Source organism: Chanodichthys erythropterus, chromosome 7 (genome assembly GCF_024489055.1).
Source record: "Chanodichthys erythropterus isolate Z2021 chromosome 7, ASM2448905v1, whole genome shotgun sequence".
Classification (NCBI taxonomy): domain Eukaryota; kingdom Metazoa; phylum Chordata; class Actinopteri; order Cypriniformes; family Xenocyprididae; genus Chanodichthys; species Chanodichthys erythropterus.
The window spans coordinates 592,282-613,226 of record NC_090227.1 but is presented as its reverse complement, the minus strand read 5'-3'; the positions used below and the strand labels follow the sequence as shown (position 1 = coordinate 613,226).

Below are 20,945 nucleotides of genomic sequence, written 5' to 3'. Positions count from 1 at the left end.
AGTATCTCGATTTACCCTTATTAGTTGATAATTCTGATTATGTTCAAGATGGACACGTTTCTAACATAGTTCTCCTCTGAGAAAACCTAGCGATCAGGTGTTTTCAATCTCATCTGAAATGAGCAGTGTTTGGGGTAATGCATTACAATCGTATTACTTTGTGATGTTACGAGTAAAGTAATGCATTACAAGTAATGTATTATGTAATCGGATTACTTTTAGATGTTACGAGTAATGTATTACAAGTAACGTATTATGTAATTGGGTTACTTTGTGATGTTACGAGTAAAGTAATGCATTACGTATTATGTAATCAGATTACTTTTTGACGTTATGAGTAAAGTAATGCATTACAAGTGACGTATTATGTAATTGGATTACTTTGTGATGTTACGAGTAAAGTAATGCATTACAAGTAACGTATTATGTAATCGGATTACTTTTTGATGTTACGAGTAAAGTAATGCATTACGTATTATGTAATCAGATTACTTTTTGATGTTACGAGTAAAGTAATGCATTACAAGTAACGTATTATGTAATCGGATTACTTTCTGATGTTACGAGTAAAGTAATGCATTACAAGTAACGTATTATGTAATCGGAATACTTTTTGACGTTACGAGTAAAGTAATGCATTACAAGTAACGTATTATGTAATCGGATTACTTTGTGATGTTACGAGTAAAGTAATGCATTACAAGTAACGTATTATGTAATCGGATTACTTTTTGATGTTAGGAGTAAAGTAATGCATTACAAGTAACGTATTATGTAATCGGATTACTTTGTGATGTTACGAGTAATGCATTACAAGTAACGTATTATGTAATCGGAATACTTTGTGATGTTACGAGTAAAGTAATGCATTACAAGTGACGTATTATGTAATCGGATTACTTTTTGATGTTACGAGTAAAGTAATGCATTACAAGTAACGTGTTATGTAATCGGATTACTTTCTGATGTTACGAGTAAAGTAATGCATTACAAGTAACGTATTATGTAATCGGATTACTTTGTGATGTTACGAGTAAAGTAATGCATTACAAGTAACGTATTATGTAATCGGAATACTTTTTGACGTTACGAGTAAAGTAATGCATTACAAGTAACGTATTATGTAATCGGATTACTTTGTGATGTTACGAGTAAAGTAATGCATTACAAGTAACGTATTATGTAATCGGATTACTTTGTGATGTGACGAGTAAAGTAATGCATTACAAGTAACGTATTATGTAATCGGATTACTTTGTGATGTGACGAGTAAAGTAATGCATTACAAGTAGCGTATTATGTAATCGGATTACTTTTTGATGTGACGAGTAAAGTAATGCATTACAAGTGACGTATTATGTAATCGGATTACTTTGTGATGTGACGAGTAAAGTAATGCATTACAAGTGACGTATTATGTAATCGGATTACTTTGTGATGTTACGAGTAAAGTAATGCATTACAAGTGACGTATTATGTAATCGGATTACTTTGTGATGTGACGAGTAAAGTAATGCATTACAAGTGACGTATTATGTAATCGGATTACTTTGTGATGTGACGAGTAAAGTAATGCATTACAAGTAACGTATTATGTAATCGGATTACTTTGTGATGTTACGAGTAATGCATTACAAGTAACGTATTATGTAATCGGAATACTTTGTGATGTTACGAGTAAAGTAATGCATTACAAGTGACGTATTATGTAATCGGATTACTTTTTGATGTGACGAGTAAAGTAATGCATTACAAGTAACGTATTATGTAATCGGATTACTTTGTGATGTTACGAGTAAAGTAATGCATTACAAGTAACGTATTATGTAATCGGATTACTTTTTGATGTTACGAGTAAAGTAATGCATTACAAGTAACGTATTATGTAATCGGATTACTTTGTGATGTTACGAGTAAAGTAATGCATTACAAGTGACGTATTATGTAATCGGATTACTTTTTGATGTGACGAGTAAAGTAATGCATTACAAGTAACGTATTATGTAATCGGATTACTTTGTGATGTTACGAGTAAAGTAATGCATTACAAGTGACGTATTATGTAATCGGATTACTTTGTGATGTGACGAGTAAAGTAATGCATTACAAGTAACGTATTATGTAATCGGATTACTTTGTGATGTTACGAGTAAAGTAATGCATTACAAGTAACATGCATTACATAATCAGATTACTTTTTTGATGTAAAGTAATGCATTACAACTAACATGCACAACATAATCAGATTACTTTTGATCTAACCAGTAAAGTAATGCATTACAAGTAATGTGCATTATGTAATTAGATTACTTTTTGATGTAACAAGTAAAGTAATGCATTAAAAGTCACATACATTACTCATTACGCTTTTGATGTTAATGTAAATTACATTCTAATAACAATGGCCTGCCACTTGGTGGCAGTGTATAGGATGATGCACTAGTGTGGACTGTAGAGGTTGATGTGCAATCAAAACCCATGCATATGCTAGAAATTTTTTTTATAGCAATCCACTGTAGTAACCTCTGTGCATGAAAGGGTTAATAGACTTTCATTTAATTGTAAATAACATGCAATTAAGTGTCCAGAAATATTACATTCAAATAATCTCTTAAAATACATTATTTCCATAATAAATACTCCTTTTTTAAAGTATATGTAAAAGTGTACTTCTTTTGCACAAGGGTTAAAAAGATGTAATGCACTTATCTCATGTGATATCCTGATTGTTTCTTGGTAATTCATTTCCAGCATCCCATACACCCAAATATCTACATTCATAACATTTACAAATCCACTAACCCATTTATAACGGTAATAAAAAGCTTTTTAATACCATTGAAATGATCTCAATAGCATCAGGCCTCTTTAGCTCAAGGGATCTTGGGAAAAACTCTCTAAACGCAAACAGAATTACAGATGGATGGGCCATTAATATCGACACTGACTTCCAGCCGGTGGAATTGAATTGCCCCGCCAGCCGTTTACAGTAATGTATGCATTCTGTCAGCTTCAGCAGGCCGACCATGAATACATCGGAGGCACATTTATGAAAAGCAACAAGCTGAAATGCCTGAGAAGGTCACTCCCTGGATGCTGCGTGCCACAATTACGTGGCTGTGGAAATGCTGATTTGCTAATTTGTAATGTAGCGAAATGAGATTCATTCCTGGAGGGGAAAATGTCACTTGAGTTAAAAGAGCAGAGAATGTGGAGACCTTAATGTCTGCTGGGTATATGAACCAGAGTAATCATGGGTCAGAATGAGGGATTAAACCTCTATATGCTGTTAATACAGCCTCACAATAAGATATACGAGGATATATAAATAAGATGTATCAGATATATGTTCTGCCTTCTCTCTATTGATTCTATAGCCTCAAATATAGGCTACTTTATAACAATTGCTGCTGCAGTTCACTTAACAGCCACCGGTGTCGCTAATAACAATGCTTTCTGAATTCTATAATATCAGTGTCATGTGATTTCATTTGATGTGTGTTAAATTAGGGCTCAGATCATGAGATGATGTTGGGAAGAAACATCACGTCTGCTCCAGCCTTCAGTGGGATTTAATGCGGTCAATGTGACGGCTTTAATGAATTCATTTTGATTGTCATCGCCTTGTCTTGTTTCTGTCAGCCCAGAAACACTAAAGCTATTTTGACTGAAATAATACATGTAATTGCAAGCATCCTCAGTGGAAAATGAAATATTGACTATGGTAAACATGGAAATATTAGCCTCCGTTTTCTTGGAGGAAGGAGACAGACAGATATGAGTGTGTTTCTGCCTCCGGCGTCGATGACAAGCACAAATGTCGAAAAATGACATTAATTGCTAAAATGTTAAATTAATATTGGGGGAAAGTGAGGCTTGATGTCAACTTTTCCTTCAGTGAATATTTTAGCCTTGAGTCATACTCGCCAACAAATACAATATTTTTACTGACAGCGTCCAGAGAATTCAGTTCCTTTATAATATACGTTTACTATCAAAAAGACATTCCATATTTCATTGTTTTCCTAAGATACTTATAAATACTATACTGTAATTGATTTTTCAAAGCTGTAAATAAAACAAAGATTATTGGAGTGTTTTACAAGTAAATGATATTTCAGGATTTCTACTTTGAAACTTCACATTTCTTGCAGTTTCTTTGCAATTTATTATCAATTTCTGAGTGAAAATGGTTTCTATACCTATGTTTTTTTAGTGTATAATCTAATAATAACAGAAATGTTTCTGTATTTTAATAAATGATGACCTCAAAAAGAGATTTTTGAAATAAATTAATACTTTCTTTCATCAATGACACATTCAATTGTTCAAAAGTGACAGTAAAGACATTTATAATGTTACAAAAGATTCTATTTCAAATAAATGCTGTTCTTCTGAACTTTCCATAAAATAAAATACATCCCAGTGGAAAAATATGAACTCTTTTCAACATTGATAATAATCATAAATGTATAATGAGCAGCAAATTAGCATATTAGAATGATTTCTGAAGGATCATGTGACACCGAAGACTGGAGTAATGATGCTGAAAATTCAGCTTTGATCACAGGAATAAATTACACTTTACTATATATTCACATAGAAAACAGATGTTTTACAATGAAATAATATCAGTTTTTACTGTATTTTTTTTTTTGATGAAATAAAAGCAGCCTTGGTGAGCAGAAGAGACCAACAAACATCTCTTTAGAGACCTAAAATCCTCATCTCGTGGCAGACACTGTCAGTCTGAGATAAGCGTGACGGCCTGTCCAGAGATGACAACCAGTTGCTCTCATCTTAAGTTCATATCATACACAGAAATTCAATTTAGCAATATAAATGGAACAGGGCAGGAATAAGCGCTGTACTCCTATCTGATCTGCACTACAGCTCTTGCTATCACACAGACACAGGTTCACCATCCGCCTGATATCTCAGCGGTTCAGATGTCGTCCAGACAGAATGAATGACGGTTTATCGTCGGTCTTGTGAAGCTCAAGGTCATGTCGATCTGACCTCGGGTAGACCTGATACAAGACAGCCAAGCTGATCACAGATTGCAGTTGCACCACTTTAGTTGAGTTTCACGTATTCTGTTATTAAACAGCCATCCAAAGATTCTTATTTGTTTATAGTGAAACAGAGACTTTAACCTTAAAAACAGCTGACGAACGGCCTTCACTCGGGCTCAGCGACGGAAACACAGACCAAGGCAAACACACGTGGTTATTTCAATTGGCTATTAACCTTCTCGAGAGAGAGATTCAGAAACATGATTTAATCGAGTCGATGCTTCATCATATCTGTTGTGCATCTGTACGCAGACCTCGAGTGCATTTGTGTCCTGTGATTTCCAAAAGAGAAAGTGTGGTCAGCCTGAAGAAGACTATTGATAAAAGAGGAATTCAGACTGCAGGATTGATTGGTCTTTCTCAGAAGAACTCTTAAAAGCATCGGATCGAACGCAGCAGGAGCATCAACGCATCAGAATGAGTGCTTTTACTGCTTATGAGAAACTTCATTGGGATCATCTTGACTAGAAATACAAAATCAGATATGAAAAAAAAAAACAAGTGAATGTCAGACAGCAGCTGGAAGGATATAATGCGGTTGTGTGGGCTGATGTTGCCACCTGCTGGACACAAACACCTGCTTCATTAATAGCACAAAAATCACATTAATCCCAGCAGGCTTTTGAGCTTAAAGTCATCTTAATTCATGTGAAGCAATTAAAACGACATCATACAGATACAAGCACCAGATCTGGTACATTTAATATGTAAAAGAGTCCATAAAGCATGACAGCAGCGAGTCCTGGAATAAACAGTTATTATTGTTAAACTAAAAAATAACCCAAGTTGGGTTGAAAATGGGCAAACCCAGTGATTGGGTTGTTTTAACCCAGTGGTTGGGATAAATGTTTAGGGTAGTTTAATTTAACTCGACTATTGCTTAAAAATCACTGTATTGCTTGCTTAAAACGAACCCAAATTAACATAGTAAATGAACATGTATTAATGCGTTTAATGACTGAACATTTATTATTAACATTTATTAGTTTAATGAATAATTAAACAATAAAGATTTATTAAATTGCTTATTAATAAATGTTCACCTTTTGATTATTATTGTTGCCTCTAGTAATTATGTGTCCGATTTTTAATTTCCAACATATTTTGGGTTCATTTTAATATTTTTAATCAATAGTTGAGTTAAATAAAACTGCCCAGCATGTTGGACAAACATTTAACCCAACCGCTGGGTTTGTACATTTTCAACCCAACCTGGGTTGTTTTTAACCCAACATCTTTTAGTGTACTTGAAATTAAATAAACATGAACTGAAATAAAATGCATTAAAAAAAAAAAAATCAGCTAGTTGCCAAAGCAAAATTGTTCATTTTCACTTGGTTTAAGTACAAAAATATATAAAACACACACACACACACTATACAGATATATTAACAACAATACAAATGACAAACAACAAAATTACTAAAACTTTAAAATTTAAATGAAAACTGAAAATATAAAAATCAAACCCAATTCAAAACAAAAGATATAAACATAATAAAATGTAAAATTTCAAATGCATGAAATTAATCCAAAGCACAAAGGAATATGCATTTATTTTTGGTTTAGCATTTCTCTTGCCTCAACTGCCTGATAACAAAATAAAAATGTTACTAATTTTTATTTTTTCATTTTCTTTACTTTTTCTTACTTTGGTCACTAGGGATGAACCGATGTATCGGCCGATAATCAGCAGTAAAAACAATTATCTGTACTATCGGCCATCAATAAAAACAGCCAATGATCAGGGCTGATATCCTGTCAATCAGGAGGAGGCGGGAAAACGTCATTGGAATCTGCAGAGAAATTGATTATCAGTGTGACAATAAAAATAACAGCACTTTTGAAAGGAAAAGCCATGCAATCTGTTTCAGTGAGATAAAGGCCTACAACAGCAGGACAGATTACACCGACGTATTTCTTAAAATTCTTTATTCATAAACTTGATGCAAGTTTACAAATTGTACTGTACATGGTCAAAATTACACTTACAATGGAAAAAAAAAAATAGTAAAATAAAACGCAATATAACCAAAGCATGCTAACAGTGCATAACTCAATGAACCCTCGCCATCAGCGGCGGAGGATCGCAAACATATTCCCCAAAACCGGCTCCACCGTTTCAATGAATGACGCTTGAGGCTGATCTGGAATCAGCTGTATTTAACACACATTTCCCCACTCGAAAGATCAGAGGGTTGAGCTGATCCTGAAAGAATAGGGTAGAGGGCGATTTCCGGAATAAAATCTACAGATTCAATCTATGGCTTGATGTCAGAGTGGCATTATTTAGATTTGAATTTAGCTAAACAAAAAGAGTGAAGCGGCTCACATCGTCCCGTCAAGAAAACAGCCGAGCCCTTCCCAGTGCATTCAACAGAAATTTAGGCTAAATTTAGGTCCAAACATCAACGATCGGAGAAAAGGTTTCAGCCGAACGGTGCGCGTACGATTCGAACCATGTGAACACCACAGAAGGGCTGTTTTCCTGCAGATTGCACAGATGGGCTTTGAACAGAAATACTGGAGACGAAGGCAGGACAGAGAAACACATCAACTTCTGCTCATTCTTTTCCTTTCTCCTCCTTTTTAAGGCATTATTGGTCACCTCCCAGCGTTCCCGGCACGGCAAAGGGGCTTAAAACAACTCGCTAAATACAATTTTACAAACCCAGACTGTTCTGCTGAACATGTGAGGAGGGAAAGCTTTCTGGAGCGGGGGCGTCATCATACACTTCAAACCCCATTCAGAACAAACAGCAGTAGTCATCACGTGTCCGTCAGCTCCGTACGACTGTGTTGAGATGTTCTGTCAGAAGGTTCCTGCTGAGGGTGTCAGCGTTCATTCTTCCAAACACATCTTTACAGGTTCACTGGAGTTCATTTCAGTCCACAGGTAAAAGCGTCAGTTTGTGTCGGCTCTCTCGGAGGTTGACGTGAGATGTTGGCCTCAGGACCGCAGGAATAATGACATAATCTGAGATGATAAAGGAAAATCGGGCTTTTCACGTGGATCAAACTGGACTTGATCAAATCGAGCCTCTTCAACCCAGTGGAAGTGATGAGGAACAAAAGAGGTGGAGAGATTTAAAAGAGGGAGGAGAAAAACAAGAAACAAAAAGATGTCCACCTCAAGATACTCGGCCCACGTTTGGATCGGTCAGTCTAGCCGTCTTCTTTTGGAGGTGTGTACCAGCCTGTAGGAAATACACTTATTTAGCAAAACATTTGGTAACACTTTATTTTAGTGACTTTGTTACATATATTACACATACTTACTGTAGTAATAACAGTAAAATGTGCATAATTACGAGAAACTAACCCTAAACCAAACCCTAACACTAATTATATAGTAAGTACGTGTAGTTAATTAATATTACTTAGTACTTATAATGTACATAAATGTGTAATGAACATTTCAGTAGGAAATAAAACTGTTTAAAAATGTACAAATTACTCTTCTATAATCAGATGATCTTTAGCAAACTTTTGTGAGAATGATATTTGCAACCTTTTTTGTGATATTAAAATGGGAAATATCTAAACAAACACAAAACTGATGTAGAGCTGTAAAGTTCTCACCGTTCTTCTCATGGATCTGCACCAGTGACTTATACGACTGCTGCGCTCTGGCAAGATTGTACTGATTCTGAAACACACAGATGGAGGCAGGACACTCAGCACCAAACCAGAAATGTCAGAAAATGTTCATTATAGTCTCATTTGTGTGATTAAAAAGTTACATTTTAAAATATAAACAGCTACTCGCATCCGAGAAACAGGTGCGGGACAAACGCTGCTCCCGTCAAACTACAGAAGCTTGTTTCCGCCACGGAATAAAAATACAAGAGGTGATTGAGAATGTACATTATCGTCACAATATTATCCTTTGGGTTTTTTTTAACTCAGGCATTTATTTGATCATTAATTTACTTGTTTATTTGCTTGTTTTATCATGAGAAACGACCAGTGTTGGGAACTTTACTTTTAAAAAGTAATTAGTTATAGTTACTAGTCACAAATAGTAACTGAGTTAGTAACTGAGTTACATCATTATAAAAGTAAGTAATTACCAGGGAAAGTAACTATTGTATTACTTAAAATAAATAAATAAATCATAAATGTCAAATAAATTATATTACATATGTCTATAAATAAATGATGCTTGATCCGACTCGTAACTCATGATCCTTGATTAGGGCCAAGCAATAATAAAAAAAATAAAACCATCGAGATTAAAGTTGTTAAATTTCGAGAAAAAATTCAAGATAAAATGTTGAGAATATACTCGTTAAATTTCAAGAAAAAAGTCAAGATAAAATGTTGAGAATAAACTCGTTAAATTACGAGAAAAAAGTCAAAATAAAATGTTGAGAATAAACTCGTTAAATTTCAAGAAAAAAGTCAAAATAAAATGTTGAGAATAAACTCGTTAAATTTCAAGAAAAAAGTCAAAATAAAATGTTGAGAATAAACTCGTTAAATTTCAAGAAAAAAGTCAAAATAAAATGTTGAGAATAAACTCGTTAAATTTCAAGAAAAAATTCAAAATAAAATGTTGAGAATAAACTCGTTAAATTTCAAGAAAAAATTCAAAATAAAATGTTGAGAATAAACTCGTTAAATTTCAAGAAAAAAGTCAAAATAAAATGTTGAGAATAAACTCGGTAAATTACGAGAAAAAAGTTGAAAGTTTTTTCTCATAATCTAACGATTTTTTTTCTCGTAATTTAATGAGTTTATTCTCAACATTTTATCTCGACTTTTATTTTACACTGTTTATTTATAAGGCCGTTATTCCCATCACTGGAAATGACACACACAATTTGAATCATTGCCCACATTTTTCAAGGAAAGATGGAGTTGGTGGTGAAGAAAACGTCACGTCGGAATATTGGAAATATTTTTTATTTATTTTTTATTTATTCAGTACAGAAAGTGGAGTAAAAACTGAGCTTTCGGCACCTGACGCATATTTTCTCCGAGATATACTTCAACATAACAGCTGATAACGGTCTTTATTTGCTGTCTTAATATCTCTCTTGTGGCCCATATGTAGTGAAAAAATGAGAAGTATTTAGTGTTAAACAAGTTGTTCTTGAACGTCGGTGTTTAAAATAATACTATTGATTTTGTCGATGCTTTTGACAATATCTCTGGCTATCGTCGATATCATCGTGTATCAGCACAACACTAATAGTTTTATCGTTATCGATATCGTTCTGAAGTGCGATTACCTTATTGGCTCCAAACTGCACTCTTGCTTTTCCCTTGACTAAAGTGGCATTAATCTGCATGATGACAGACTCTATGGAATAGGCACTGCTCCAGCCCTGAGAACAGACCACATGACCATCAGACACCAAACACACACAGCTCTGACAAACACATGACAAATTAAAGGCTGTATATCAGAGTCTGATGCTCTTTGAAAACACACAGTCGATTTCAGAATGTAAAACATTTAACAGCTGAACATCAGGAAGAGAAAACTACATATATAAACAAATACATGTTATGATCCTTTTGGTTAAGATGAGGATCATTAAAAGTGTCCTGAGAGCAGAAGAAGGTCTGAATGAATCTTGAGCAGTAAATACAAGCGCACCTGTTTAGTGAGTAGCTCCATACACAGAGCTCCTCCGCCGAGAACATACCTGAGGACAACAGATTTACAGACAACACCGCTAAATAATCGAACCCAACGAGTTTGACTAGCACTGTACATTGGATTTGCAATATAGAAACATAATGCATGAATAAATATGAAGAGATATGTATACATTAGTACGAATAATCACTTCTGTGTGCAAATGAGCTTGATTTCTGAGTCATGAACACATTACATTACAATCCCAGTAACAGGATGAATAACCCCAAAACAAAAAGCCTCAAAAGTGTCTTACCCTCCAGAAAGCACAGGAGAAACCACACGTACAAACGGAGGGTCAAAGGGGAAATTATCCTGAAGACAGACAAAAAGAGATTCTTTTTATTCTGAAAACACACACACACACACACACACACACTCTACACTTAAGTACGTGGATGTTTTCTCGGCACAGTCAGTGAACTCACTTTGTAAGAGAAGTTGAGGAGGATGTAGTCCATTCCCTCCTTCTCCTTCAGCACTTGGAGGTCACTGTGCAGAGGACTGTCTGGATCCACGCTGAGCACAAACACACACATCTTCAGCTTTCTGCAAACTCTTAACTTACACAATAATGTGAAAATCCAGTTCTTACGTTCTTATTTTCACATGCCACTCGTACAGGCTGTCGTTGACCAGCTCCACTGAGTAGATGCCTGGAAAAGAGAAGAACGAACGGTAAGAGAACCGCGTACAGCATACAGTCATTCACAGTCACAGTTATCAGGTGTCCAAACCGTTTTTATAACTCTGAGACCGGTAGATCTCCCTGAGCTCCTTCATGAGACGATCCGACGCTTGAACCGATCCAGACACGGCGCCCTACAGGACCCGACAGAACACAGGCAGTCAATCACAGCACACCTGACACATGATTCACACAATGTCAGTTCATGCATTATTGTTAGCTTATTTTAAAGCATTGCCCCTTTTTCAAATGATTTTTAATAATATTAAAAAGAAGAAAATTAAATGCTACAAATCAGTCGAATGTGTAATATTATACATTAAATGTTGTCATTATTGGAAATGTTTTTCAATGGCGAAATCTACATTAAAATTACAAAATTGATAAAATAACTACAAACCTAAACCCAATTTAATAAAAACTTTAGATTAGGGTCAAATTTTCACTATTAACTAACTGTGCCTGAATAAACGGCTTTGAAACGATATGTATCATGAAGAGTGCTATACAAATAACTGTGAATTAATTACTGCTTATTAATAGTTATTAAGTTTAGGTATTGGTGGGATTATGGGATGTAGAATATGGCCATGCAGAGTAAGGCATTAACATGTGCTTTAGAAGTATTAATAAACAGCCAATATTCTAGAAATATGCATGATAATAAGCAGCTACACTACTGTTCAAACGTTTGGGGTCAGAAAGATTTTTTAAAAGAAGTATCTTCTCCTCACCTAGCCTGCATTTATTTGATTAAAAATACAAACAAAAACAGTACAATTATGAAATATTATTCCAATGTAAATCAGCTGTTTTCTATGTGAATATATAGTAAAGTGTAATTTATTCCTGTGATCTAAGCTGAATTTTCAGCATCATTACTCCAGTCTTCAGTGTCACATGATCCTTCAGAAATCATTCTGATATGATGATTTGCTGCTCAAGAAACATTCATTATTATTATCAATGTTGAAAACAGTTATGTACAATTTTTTTTCAAAATTCTTCGATGAATAGAAAGTTCAAAAGAACAGCATTTATTTAAAATAGAATATTTTCTAACATTGTAATTGTCTTTACTGTAACTTTTGATCAGTTTAACTCATCCTTGATGAATAAAAGTATTGATTAATTTTATTTCTATCCCCCAAAAATAAAATTAAAATTCTCACTGACCCCAAACTTTTGAACAGTAGTGTTTAATGTTACAAAAGATTAAGATTTCAGACAAATGCTGTTCTTTTGAACTTTCTATTCATCATAGCATCATGAAATAAAAATGTAAATAACTGTTTTCAACATTGATAATAATAATGAATGTTTCTTGAGCAGCAAATCATCATATCAGAATGATTTCTGAAGGATCATGTGACACTGAAGACTGGAGTAATGATGCTGAAAATTCAGCTTTGATCACAGGAATAAATTACACTTTACTATATATTCACATAGAAAACAGCTGATTTACATTGGAATAATATTTCATAATTGTACTGTTTTTGTTTGTATTTTTAATCAAATAAATGCAGGCTTGGTGAGCAGAAGAGACTTCTTTTAAAACATTAAAAAAATCTTTCTGACCCCAAACTTCTGAACGGTAGTGTAGTTAATAGTGAGAACTGGATCCTAAACTAAAGAGTTACAAACACAAAATTTGATTTATCTGAATCTGATTTTAGAATGGCTTTGTAAAAACATGATGTAGAAGAGAGACAGTTTTTATGTTTCAGATTTATAAATTATATGTTTCTTGTTCACATCTGTCGAAAGATGCCTGGTTTAACATTTGGAAAGTTTGCAGTCATGATTACAGTAAACAACAAACAATGTCTAAGCAATCATTTATGAATGAACTGAAGCAGATCAGGCTATAAACAAATATGAACAAACAAATGTAAACAAATGTGTGATATTTACATTTACATTACATTTACATTTTTATGCATTTGGCAGACGCTTTTATCCAAAGCGACTTACATTGCATTATACTATACATTTGTATCTGAGTATGTGCAATCCCTGGGATCGAACCCATGACCTTGGCATTGCTAGTGCCACGCTCTAACCACTGAGCTACAGGTATTTACATATACACACATATATATCTGAGGGGTGTAATGGTACACGTACTCATACCGAACTGTTTCGGTACAGGGCTTGTGTTCCGAAGCATTACATTGCAACATTGTAGCCTAACCACCATTAATAATCACAATAAGCTCTGTGTTTTGGTACTTTCAATAAGAAACAAAGTGTCATCCTTCAAATTCTGTCCACGAAATCATGAAATTTAAACAGAAAATGCCATTTTGATGCGACGTGACAGATCACTGTACAGGCGCCTCAGTGAACGCGATCATCTCTTCCTCTTTAATACAGAACAAACATGAATGAACATCTGAAGGTGTGTTGAAAGATACAGTACAACTTCCTGAAATGCTCATATCTCGTGTAATCGCTCAATCAGTGTTTCAACAACAGAAATGAAAGCTAGTGAACGATATGTCATGTAGTATTTACCTGAGAAAAGCCTGTTAGTTCACTAGAGAAATTAACTCTTTTTCTTAATATATGCACTGTATTAGCCTATATATTTACTTAACCTTTTAGTGATGTCCTGATCAGGCTATTTAAAGTATGTTTAAATAAATCTGTTGTGAAAATGACAGTCACTGTGAAGAAATGATTTGGTTTCAATAATGAATTAGAGTAAAAATATTTAGAAGTTAATGCAAAAACTGCCTTAGGTGCAGCTTACATGTTTGCAAAGACTGACAATTTGAGTGTTAATTATTTTATCTAAAAATAAAAAGCAATTAAATTTAGGCTAATAGTTTGGCTTCAGTTGTTAACCTTTAATATTATAGTAGCATAATGTTCAAGTAAGGGCTCCCTACATTAGCAGAGATATTATTTTTTTTCCTTAAGAAACTTTTAATTATAATTTATTTTAATATATTTAATTCATTTTGTTCAGTAAACCACTGTTTAATAAAAAAAGCAATTTTATGTTTAGTTTTCTCCCCGCCGTGACTTCATAACCGAGGCATGTACCGAACCGTGAGTCGTGTGTACCGTTACACCCCTAATATATTTATCTAGTTTGTTTGCCTGAGCACTTCACGAACAATTCATTTCCTCTGACAGCACTGAAAGCTGAAGCTACTTCTGCTCTATTTCACCCCATCAGAACCCCGAAACATGAGGAAAGTCACCTTACCGAATGAGCACTTACGTTCAAGTGGTCCTGCCTCTGGTTCTTCCGGATCTTCTCCAGGATGGCCAAGTTCTCCTTCTCGATCCCATCATCCTCAGACTTCTTCCCATCCACCGGCTCCTCCTCTTTCATGTCATAGTGCTCCAGATCAATGTCCTGCTGACAGAGAATATATACGTGTTTAAAGAGAAAGTGAGGCGGTCATATATGAAAACTACATGAGGAAAACAGATACAGACCTCTCCCATCTCTTCTTCCTCTTCCTCCTCTGATGTGACCTCATCTGTGGTCCCAAGCTACAGGATAAAACATCGGTGTTAAAAAACAGCATAAAACTTATTATTTCTGTTGTTTTTACAGCATAACCATTCTTCAGAATACAATAAATACATGACAACACAAGCGGCGCGAATCACATGTGAGCTTTCCCGTCTCTGACCTACATCAGGTGCACATTATTATTGCAAAACAATGTAAAAACAATTATATATCGAATGATTAATTTATAGTAGTTGAGTGTTGACATCATCAGGTCAGGGTTTAAGTGGTCAAAGAAAAGATTTCATCAGGTTGGATTGAGTTCACGAGCGAGCTTTAGAAAGAGATTGCTCGTGTATAACTCTCACCTTCCTGTCCTGGTTCAGGGGCGCTGCAGGAAGTGGCTGGTCCAGCATCTCCACATCAGGGTGCTGGGGAAGATTATAGAGGCGGCACAGGTCACAGATCAGCCTCTTCAGCTGTTGCAAGAGCTGGAACGACAAACGCAGAAGAACGTCACTGAGAGCAAGCATGCAGGAGCAAAATACACCCTCATAATATTGACCCTTAATGAAAAGATGATTTCTGACACTGACCCCAACCACTGTTAATAACTTAGCCCACATATAAAGATTCGGTAGGATGTGACAAGTTAGAACAACAGGACTTTATGGGTAATTTGTGCACAAGATCCGTTTCCTTCGGAGAGGAAACACCAATCCTGTGTGAAGTGAGTCTTGATCTCAACTCTACAATAGAAGCGGATAGAATTTCACTTGCATGTAATGAAAACCTGACTGAAGATAAATCAGGCTTTATGAGAAGAGCGAGCAGTCGAGGGGCCGAATCAACGCAAAAATATACAAACACTACTGTTCAAACGCTCGGGGTCAGCAGGATTCATGACAGAAGACACATTTATAATGCTACAAACAATTCCATTTCAAATAAATGCTGATCTTGAATCTTGAAAAATATAGTTTCAAGTTTTCAACATTGATAATAATCATAAATGTTTCTTGAGCAGCAAATCATCATATTAGAATGATTTCTGAAGGATCATGTGACACTGAAGACTGGAGTAATGATGCTGAAAATTCAGGAATAAATTACACTTTACTATATATTCACATAGAAAACAGCTGATTTACATTGGAATAATATTTTGTGATTTTTACTGTATTTTTAATCCAATAAATTCAGCTTTGATCACATGAATAAATTACACTTTACTATATATTCATAGAGAAAACAGCTGATTTACATTGGAATAATATTTCACATTTTTTACTGTATTTTTGATCAGTTTTGGTGATCAGAAGAGACATTAAAATCATTAATTGTTATTGTGTACACACGTTGTACTACAAATACCTGCTTGTAATTAATTAGTGCAATATCTAGTGTAATATCTTGACATACATACAGAGTCATTAAAGACAGCTAATGTAAAGTGGGAGCACAGGGAAAAACAATGACGGACAGACGTTCCTGCAGGGCCATATTAAAGTTAAACTTCTGGGTCACATGACTGAAAAGAATCATTACATTATTGTCTAGAAGTGAACCACAAGGCAAACACTCTCGTTAAAGTGTTCGTTTACACAAAAATGAACATTCAGTCAATTTATTATTAAATGCGTGTCATTTCTTCCGTCAAACACAAAAGCAGAAGTTCAGCAGAATGAGGCTCTTTTCCATACAATCACAGCTTAAGATGATCGAACGCCAAACAAACACACCCATTAAAGTCCTCAGTGATCATATTTGGTCATGTGATAATCAACCGCACCTGTTGTGATGAGTCTCGTTTGAAAATACACAAACATGAACAAGATCTTTTGCACAAAGCATCGTATGGTTTCAGAAGACATTCCTCTAAACTCCCTCTATTGTCCCCACAGAAGAACAGAAGTCACACGGGTTCAGAATGACGTGAGAGTGAGTCAATCATGACAGACGTAAACTAATCCTTCAAGAAGAACGAGTTTAAATGTAGATGATTTCACGGAGGCATGAATCAGTCTAAAAGTGTGCGGTGCGTCCCAGATAATCTATTATAGACAACAAACAGAGCAGGCAGAAGAAAAGCTTTAGTTAAAAAAGGCACATCTCAAAGAGACTCGATCCACGGCACATCTGAAGCGCCTGTTCGCTCACTCAGTGCGCGCTCACATTACACTATATTGTGTGTTGTGTAACAGTCGACTCGATTACAGCCGCGCTATGCTGGTAATTACTATTTACTGTGATTACAACACCTGCTCCGCTCCAACACATTCAGATCGAGTATATTACAAATGACTTCATTTACTGTCACTTGATGTGACAAATTAAATGTGATTTATTATGTACAAATACTAGAGCAGGTTTTCCTGCTTGAATGTTGATTATTCTCCTCATATTCTCCATTGTTCAGCTCCTCTCTTCCCAGTCTGTCAGTAACGCTCTGTTTAGTTCTTGTGTCTATGAAGCTCCTCCTTCTGAAAAGCACAATGTGCTCTGATTGGTCGGCTGGAGCAGTGTGTTGTGATTGGTGTTTGGAAAATGTCCCGCCCCTTACCATAACCGCCAGGCCCCGCCCCTTTATTCTGCACATAAATTATTTAAATGAGGAATATTTTTCCTGCTCAAACACACTAAAGAAAGCAGAATAGCTCCTCTGTATTTCGAGCAGATCGAGGTTCATTCAGGAAAGCTGCAGTGATTGACAGGTACCAGTGTGCTGCTCTTCCTGACGTCCTCCAGCCGCTCCAGCACTTGGGTCAGACTGGGGTCATCGGAGTCCACGAACCATATCGGGGGCGTCAGGGGGTACGATTCCTGAAAGAGGAAGATGATGATGACATCCCTTTACCATGTGGAAATTAGTAATAATAATAAAGAATAAGGGGTGTGTCTAAATTTTTGACTGGTAGTGACAATTCCCACATTCCCATATTTAAGAAGGTCAAGAAATTATGCAATGCAGGAGTTTCCATAAAACAAACATGTGACCAAAAATGTGTCATTTTGATGCATGCTCATCTATATAAACATCCAAAAACTCCACCAAGAAAAGGTTGTTTTGCACTTTACCTGGGGAAATAATGGGTAATATAAGGTTAGATTTAGTGCTAGGATCAGGGTTCGTACACAATTATTATAATAAGGACATAGTGTGTATATGTGGAACAGGACTGTAAAATAAAGTTTAATTTGTTAACATGAACTAACAGTGGAGAACACCTCGACAGCATTTACTAATACATTCTGAGATGAAAAGAACATGAAGATTATTGACTAACATTCACAAAGGCTAATAAATGCTGTGAAACTATATATTGCTCATTGTTAGTTCATGTTTGTTTCTGTAAAGAAAGGATCTTTAACTGATCTCATCAACGACACTCATCTGTCCCAATATTACCCATGATTCTTCACTTCATTTAAAAACAAACACAAACAGCATTAATGTTTGTTATTAAAGTTTGTTACTATGACATAATCAACATCGTTTACAACATGCAGCAAGTCGATAAATAATTTTAATTATTTAAATAAATAGTACTATAGTGAGTAGAAAAATTATCATTTTTAAGAAAATATTTTATGCATTTATAATATTCATTTTCACAGTAAATGAAATAGTACAGTACTATAATGAGTAAAAAAAAAATGTTACATTATTATTTTTAATAGAAACTAAATATTTTCCAAATATTTTTTATTTATCTTCATAGTATTAGTTTTCACAGTATAAATAAAAGAAAATAAATAATAAATAAATAAAAATGATTAAAATAAATAAAAAAGATTTAAATTAGGCCTACATCTAACAATATAGAACTATAATGAGCAGAAAAACTGTTACATTATTATTTTTAATAGAAACTAAATATTTTCCAAATATTTTTTACGCATTTATAATGTTTATTTCCATAGTATTAAAAAATGATTAAAATAAATAAAAAGGATTTAAATTAGGTCTACATCTAACATTACAGAACTATGAGCAAAATATTAAAATATTATTATATTACATATATTATATTATTATTACAGTACATAATTATTTTTAATAGAAACTAAATATTTCCAAATAATATTTTATGCATTTATAATATACATTTGCACAGCAAGATAATAAAAAATCATTAAAATAAATAAAGATTAAATGACATCTAACAGTACAGTACTATAATGAGAAAAAAAATATATGTAAAATAATAATAAAAAAATAATAAATTAATAATATAAAAATATTACAATATTATTGAAAAATATTACATATTATTATTATTATTATTATTATTATTACAGTACATTTCTTAATAGAAACTAAATATTTTCCGAATAATATTTAACACATCTTCATAGTATCAGTTCAGAGTATAAATGGAAAAAATAAAAATGATTAAAATAAATAAAGATTTAAATTAGGCTTACATCTAACAGTACAGTACTATAATGAGCAGAAAAAAATGTTACAATGTTACAAACTAAATATTTCCAAACAACATTTGACGCATTTATAATATATATTTGCACAAAATAGCTAGATAATAAAAAATAAAAATTCATTAAAATAAAGAAAAAAATATTTAAATTAGGCCTACGTCTAACAGTACAATACTATTATGAGCAAAACATTACAATATTATATTACATATATTAGCCTATATATTATATTATTACAGTACATTAATAATGTGAATAGAAATAATAATATGACACATATTCAGTGTTAGTTTTCACAGCATAAACAGGGTCTTTCTAATGAATCATGTTTGATCATATGGTGGATTGATTATCAGTAAGTGACGTCAGTGTCGCTCACGCAACAGAAAATGGCATCCGGAAATTAAGAAAACAACCCATGAAACGAGACACCAGAACAGCAGAACTGGGTCTGTGATGGTCACAGAAGTGCGACACGAGCAGAACCCCTGACGCGTGTATCGATCACACACACACTGATCAGCACTGATCGACACCAGTCCGGTCCAGTTATCTAGCCCGAGCCCGCGCCGCGGTCCGGGTGTGTTCGGTTCGGCTCTTACCGTGATGTTGCAGTGGATGATGAGCAGCTGGTCTCCCGTCACGTTGAACTGGCAGCTCAGCTCGTCCGGCTTCCAGTCGAGGATTCTGAAGCGCTCGTGATTCGGGTCGAAAATGGACTCCAGAAACTTCAGCTCGGCCTTCAGTCCCGAAACCGACATCTTCCTCTACTCATCTCCGGGCATCCGCGAGAGGAACCGGGAGAGGCGGACAAAAGAACAGGAGATGCGCAGTTGGTGTCAGAGCGGAAAGATCGCGCCTCATTAGCGCCTCGCGCCGCCGCTCGTCCGGTGCGTCGGGTTACAGCGCGGCTCTGCGGCTCAATGTGTCAGAGATGTGGCTGTGAGCGCAGGATCGAGTCTGTGTGTGCTCCACTGAGCGGAAGCTGTTTGGGGTTTAAAGATGGAGGCGCCTGTGGAGGACCCGCAGTCCCAGCATGCACCGCGCCGCGAGCGATCACGCGGACAGGATACAAATGAGCGCCTGAAACTCTACTTCCTGTTTACTGTTTACAAGCACTCGAATCAAATAAACAGCATGTATAATATGACATTTGTTGAGTTTAAAGATAGTAGATCTACTGTAACATTCATTATTATTTTGATAGATGTTTATTATGGAATTATGAATGAATAAAAACAATAATTGCTCTCAGAACTCTTATTTGCTGCCAGAAAACCAAACAGGAACCATATGAGAACATTAGCTAAACATTCTGTGTGTGTTTGATATCTGTTTATCATCTGTTTATGATAATAACATAATTTGATAATTAGCTTACGCTCTAAAAAATGTTGGGTTAAAAATAACCCAAGTTGGGTTGAAAATGGACAAACCCAGCAGTTAGGTTAAATGTTAAAAGTTTTATTTAACTCAACTATTGTTTAAAAATGACTGTATTTCTTGCTTAAATTGAACATGAGTATGAACATTTATTAATGAATAACAATTAAACAATAAACATTTATTAAATTTCATATTAATTAAAGCTGCAAGCAGCATTTATCGGGATTTGAA

At 34.7% G+C, this 20,945-nt stretch overlaps 1 protein-coding gene across 6 annotated transcripts; it reads right to left on the bottom strand.

Annotated features, from left to right (window-relative positions):
- Positions 1–5,602: 5,602 nt before the first annotated feature.
- Positions 5,603–20,478, bottom strand: ube2q1 (ubiquitin-conjugating enzyme E2Q family member 1). Of its 6 annotated transcripts, none has more exons than XM_067389561.1 (14): positions 19,931–20,478; positions 17,607–17,711; positions 15,257–15,379; positions 14,870–14,926; positions 14,634–14,789; positions 11,463–11,547; positions 11,321–11,381; positions 11,154–11,244; positions 10,982–11,040; positions 10,684–10,732; positions 10,313–10,408; positions 8,658–8,724; positions 8,206–8,272; positions 5,603–6,871 (listed from the first exon to the last, which is right to left on the bottom strand). In XM_067389561.1, the coding sequence occupies exons 1-13, from the start codon at positions 20,087–20,089 to the stop codon at positions 8,241–8,243; spliced, it is 1,140 nt and encodes a 379-aa protein (XP_067245662.1). In that variant the 5' UTR covers positions 20,090–20,478; the 3' UTR covers positions 5,603–6,871; positions 8,206–8,240. The 6 variants fall into 6 exon arrangements, with proteins under 6 accessions (XP_067245662.1, XP_067245663.1, XP_067245661.1 ...); XM_067389562.1 differs by lacking the exon at positions 5,603–6,871 and adding an exon at positions 6,958–8,052; XM_067389560.1 differs by lacking the exon at positions 5,603–6,871 and having other exon boundaries at positions 6,962–8,272; positions 19,931–20,477.
- Positions 20,479–20,945: the final 467 nt, after the last annotated feature.

What these genes read in the sequence shown, in the direction of transcription:
- ube2q1 (XM_067389561.1), bottom strand. Translation starts at nt 20,089, where the DNA reads ATGTCGGTTTCGGGACTGAAGGCCGAGCTGAAGTTTCTGGAGTCCATT. An exon ending in TCATCCACTGCAACATCACG is followed by an intron (nt 17,712 to 19,930) that starts GTAAGAGCCGAA and finishes TTCCTCTTTCAG; the next exon opens with GAATCGTACCCCCTGACGCC. An exon ending in TGCAGTTTGGAGCCAATAAG is followed by an intron (nt 8,725 to 10,312) that starts GTAATCGCACTT and finishes TGTGTGTTTCAG; the next exon opens with AATCAGTACAATCTTGCCAG.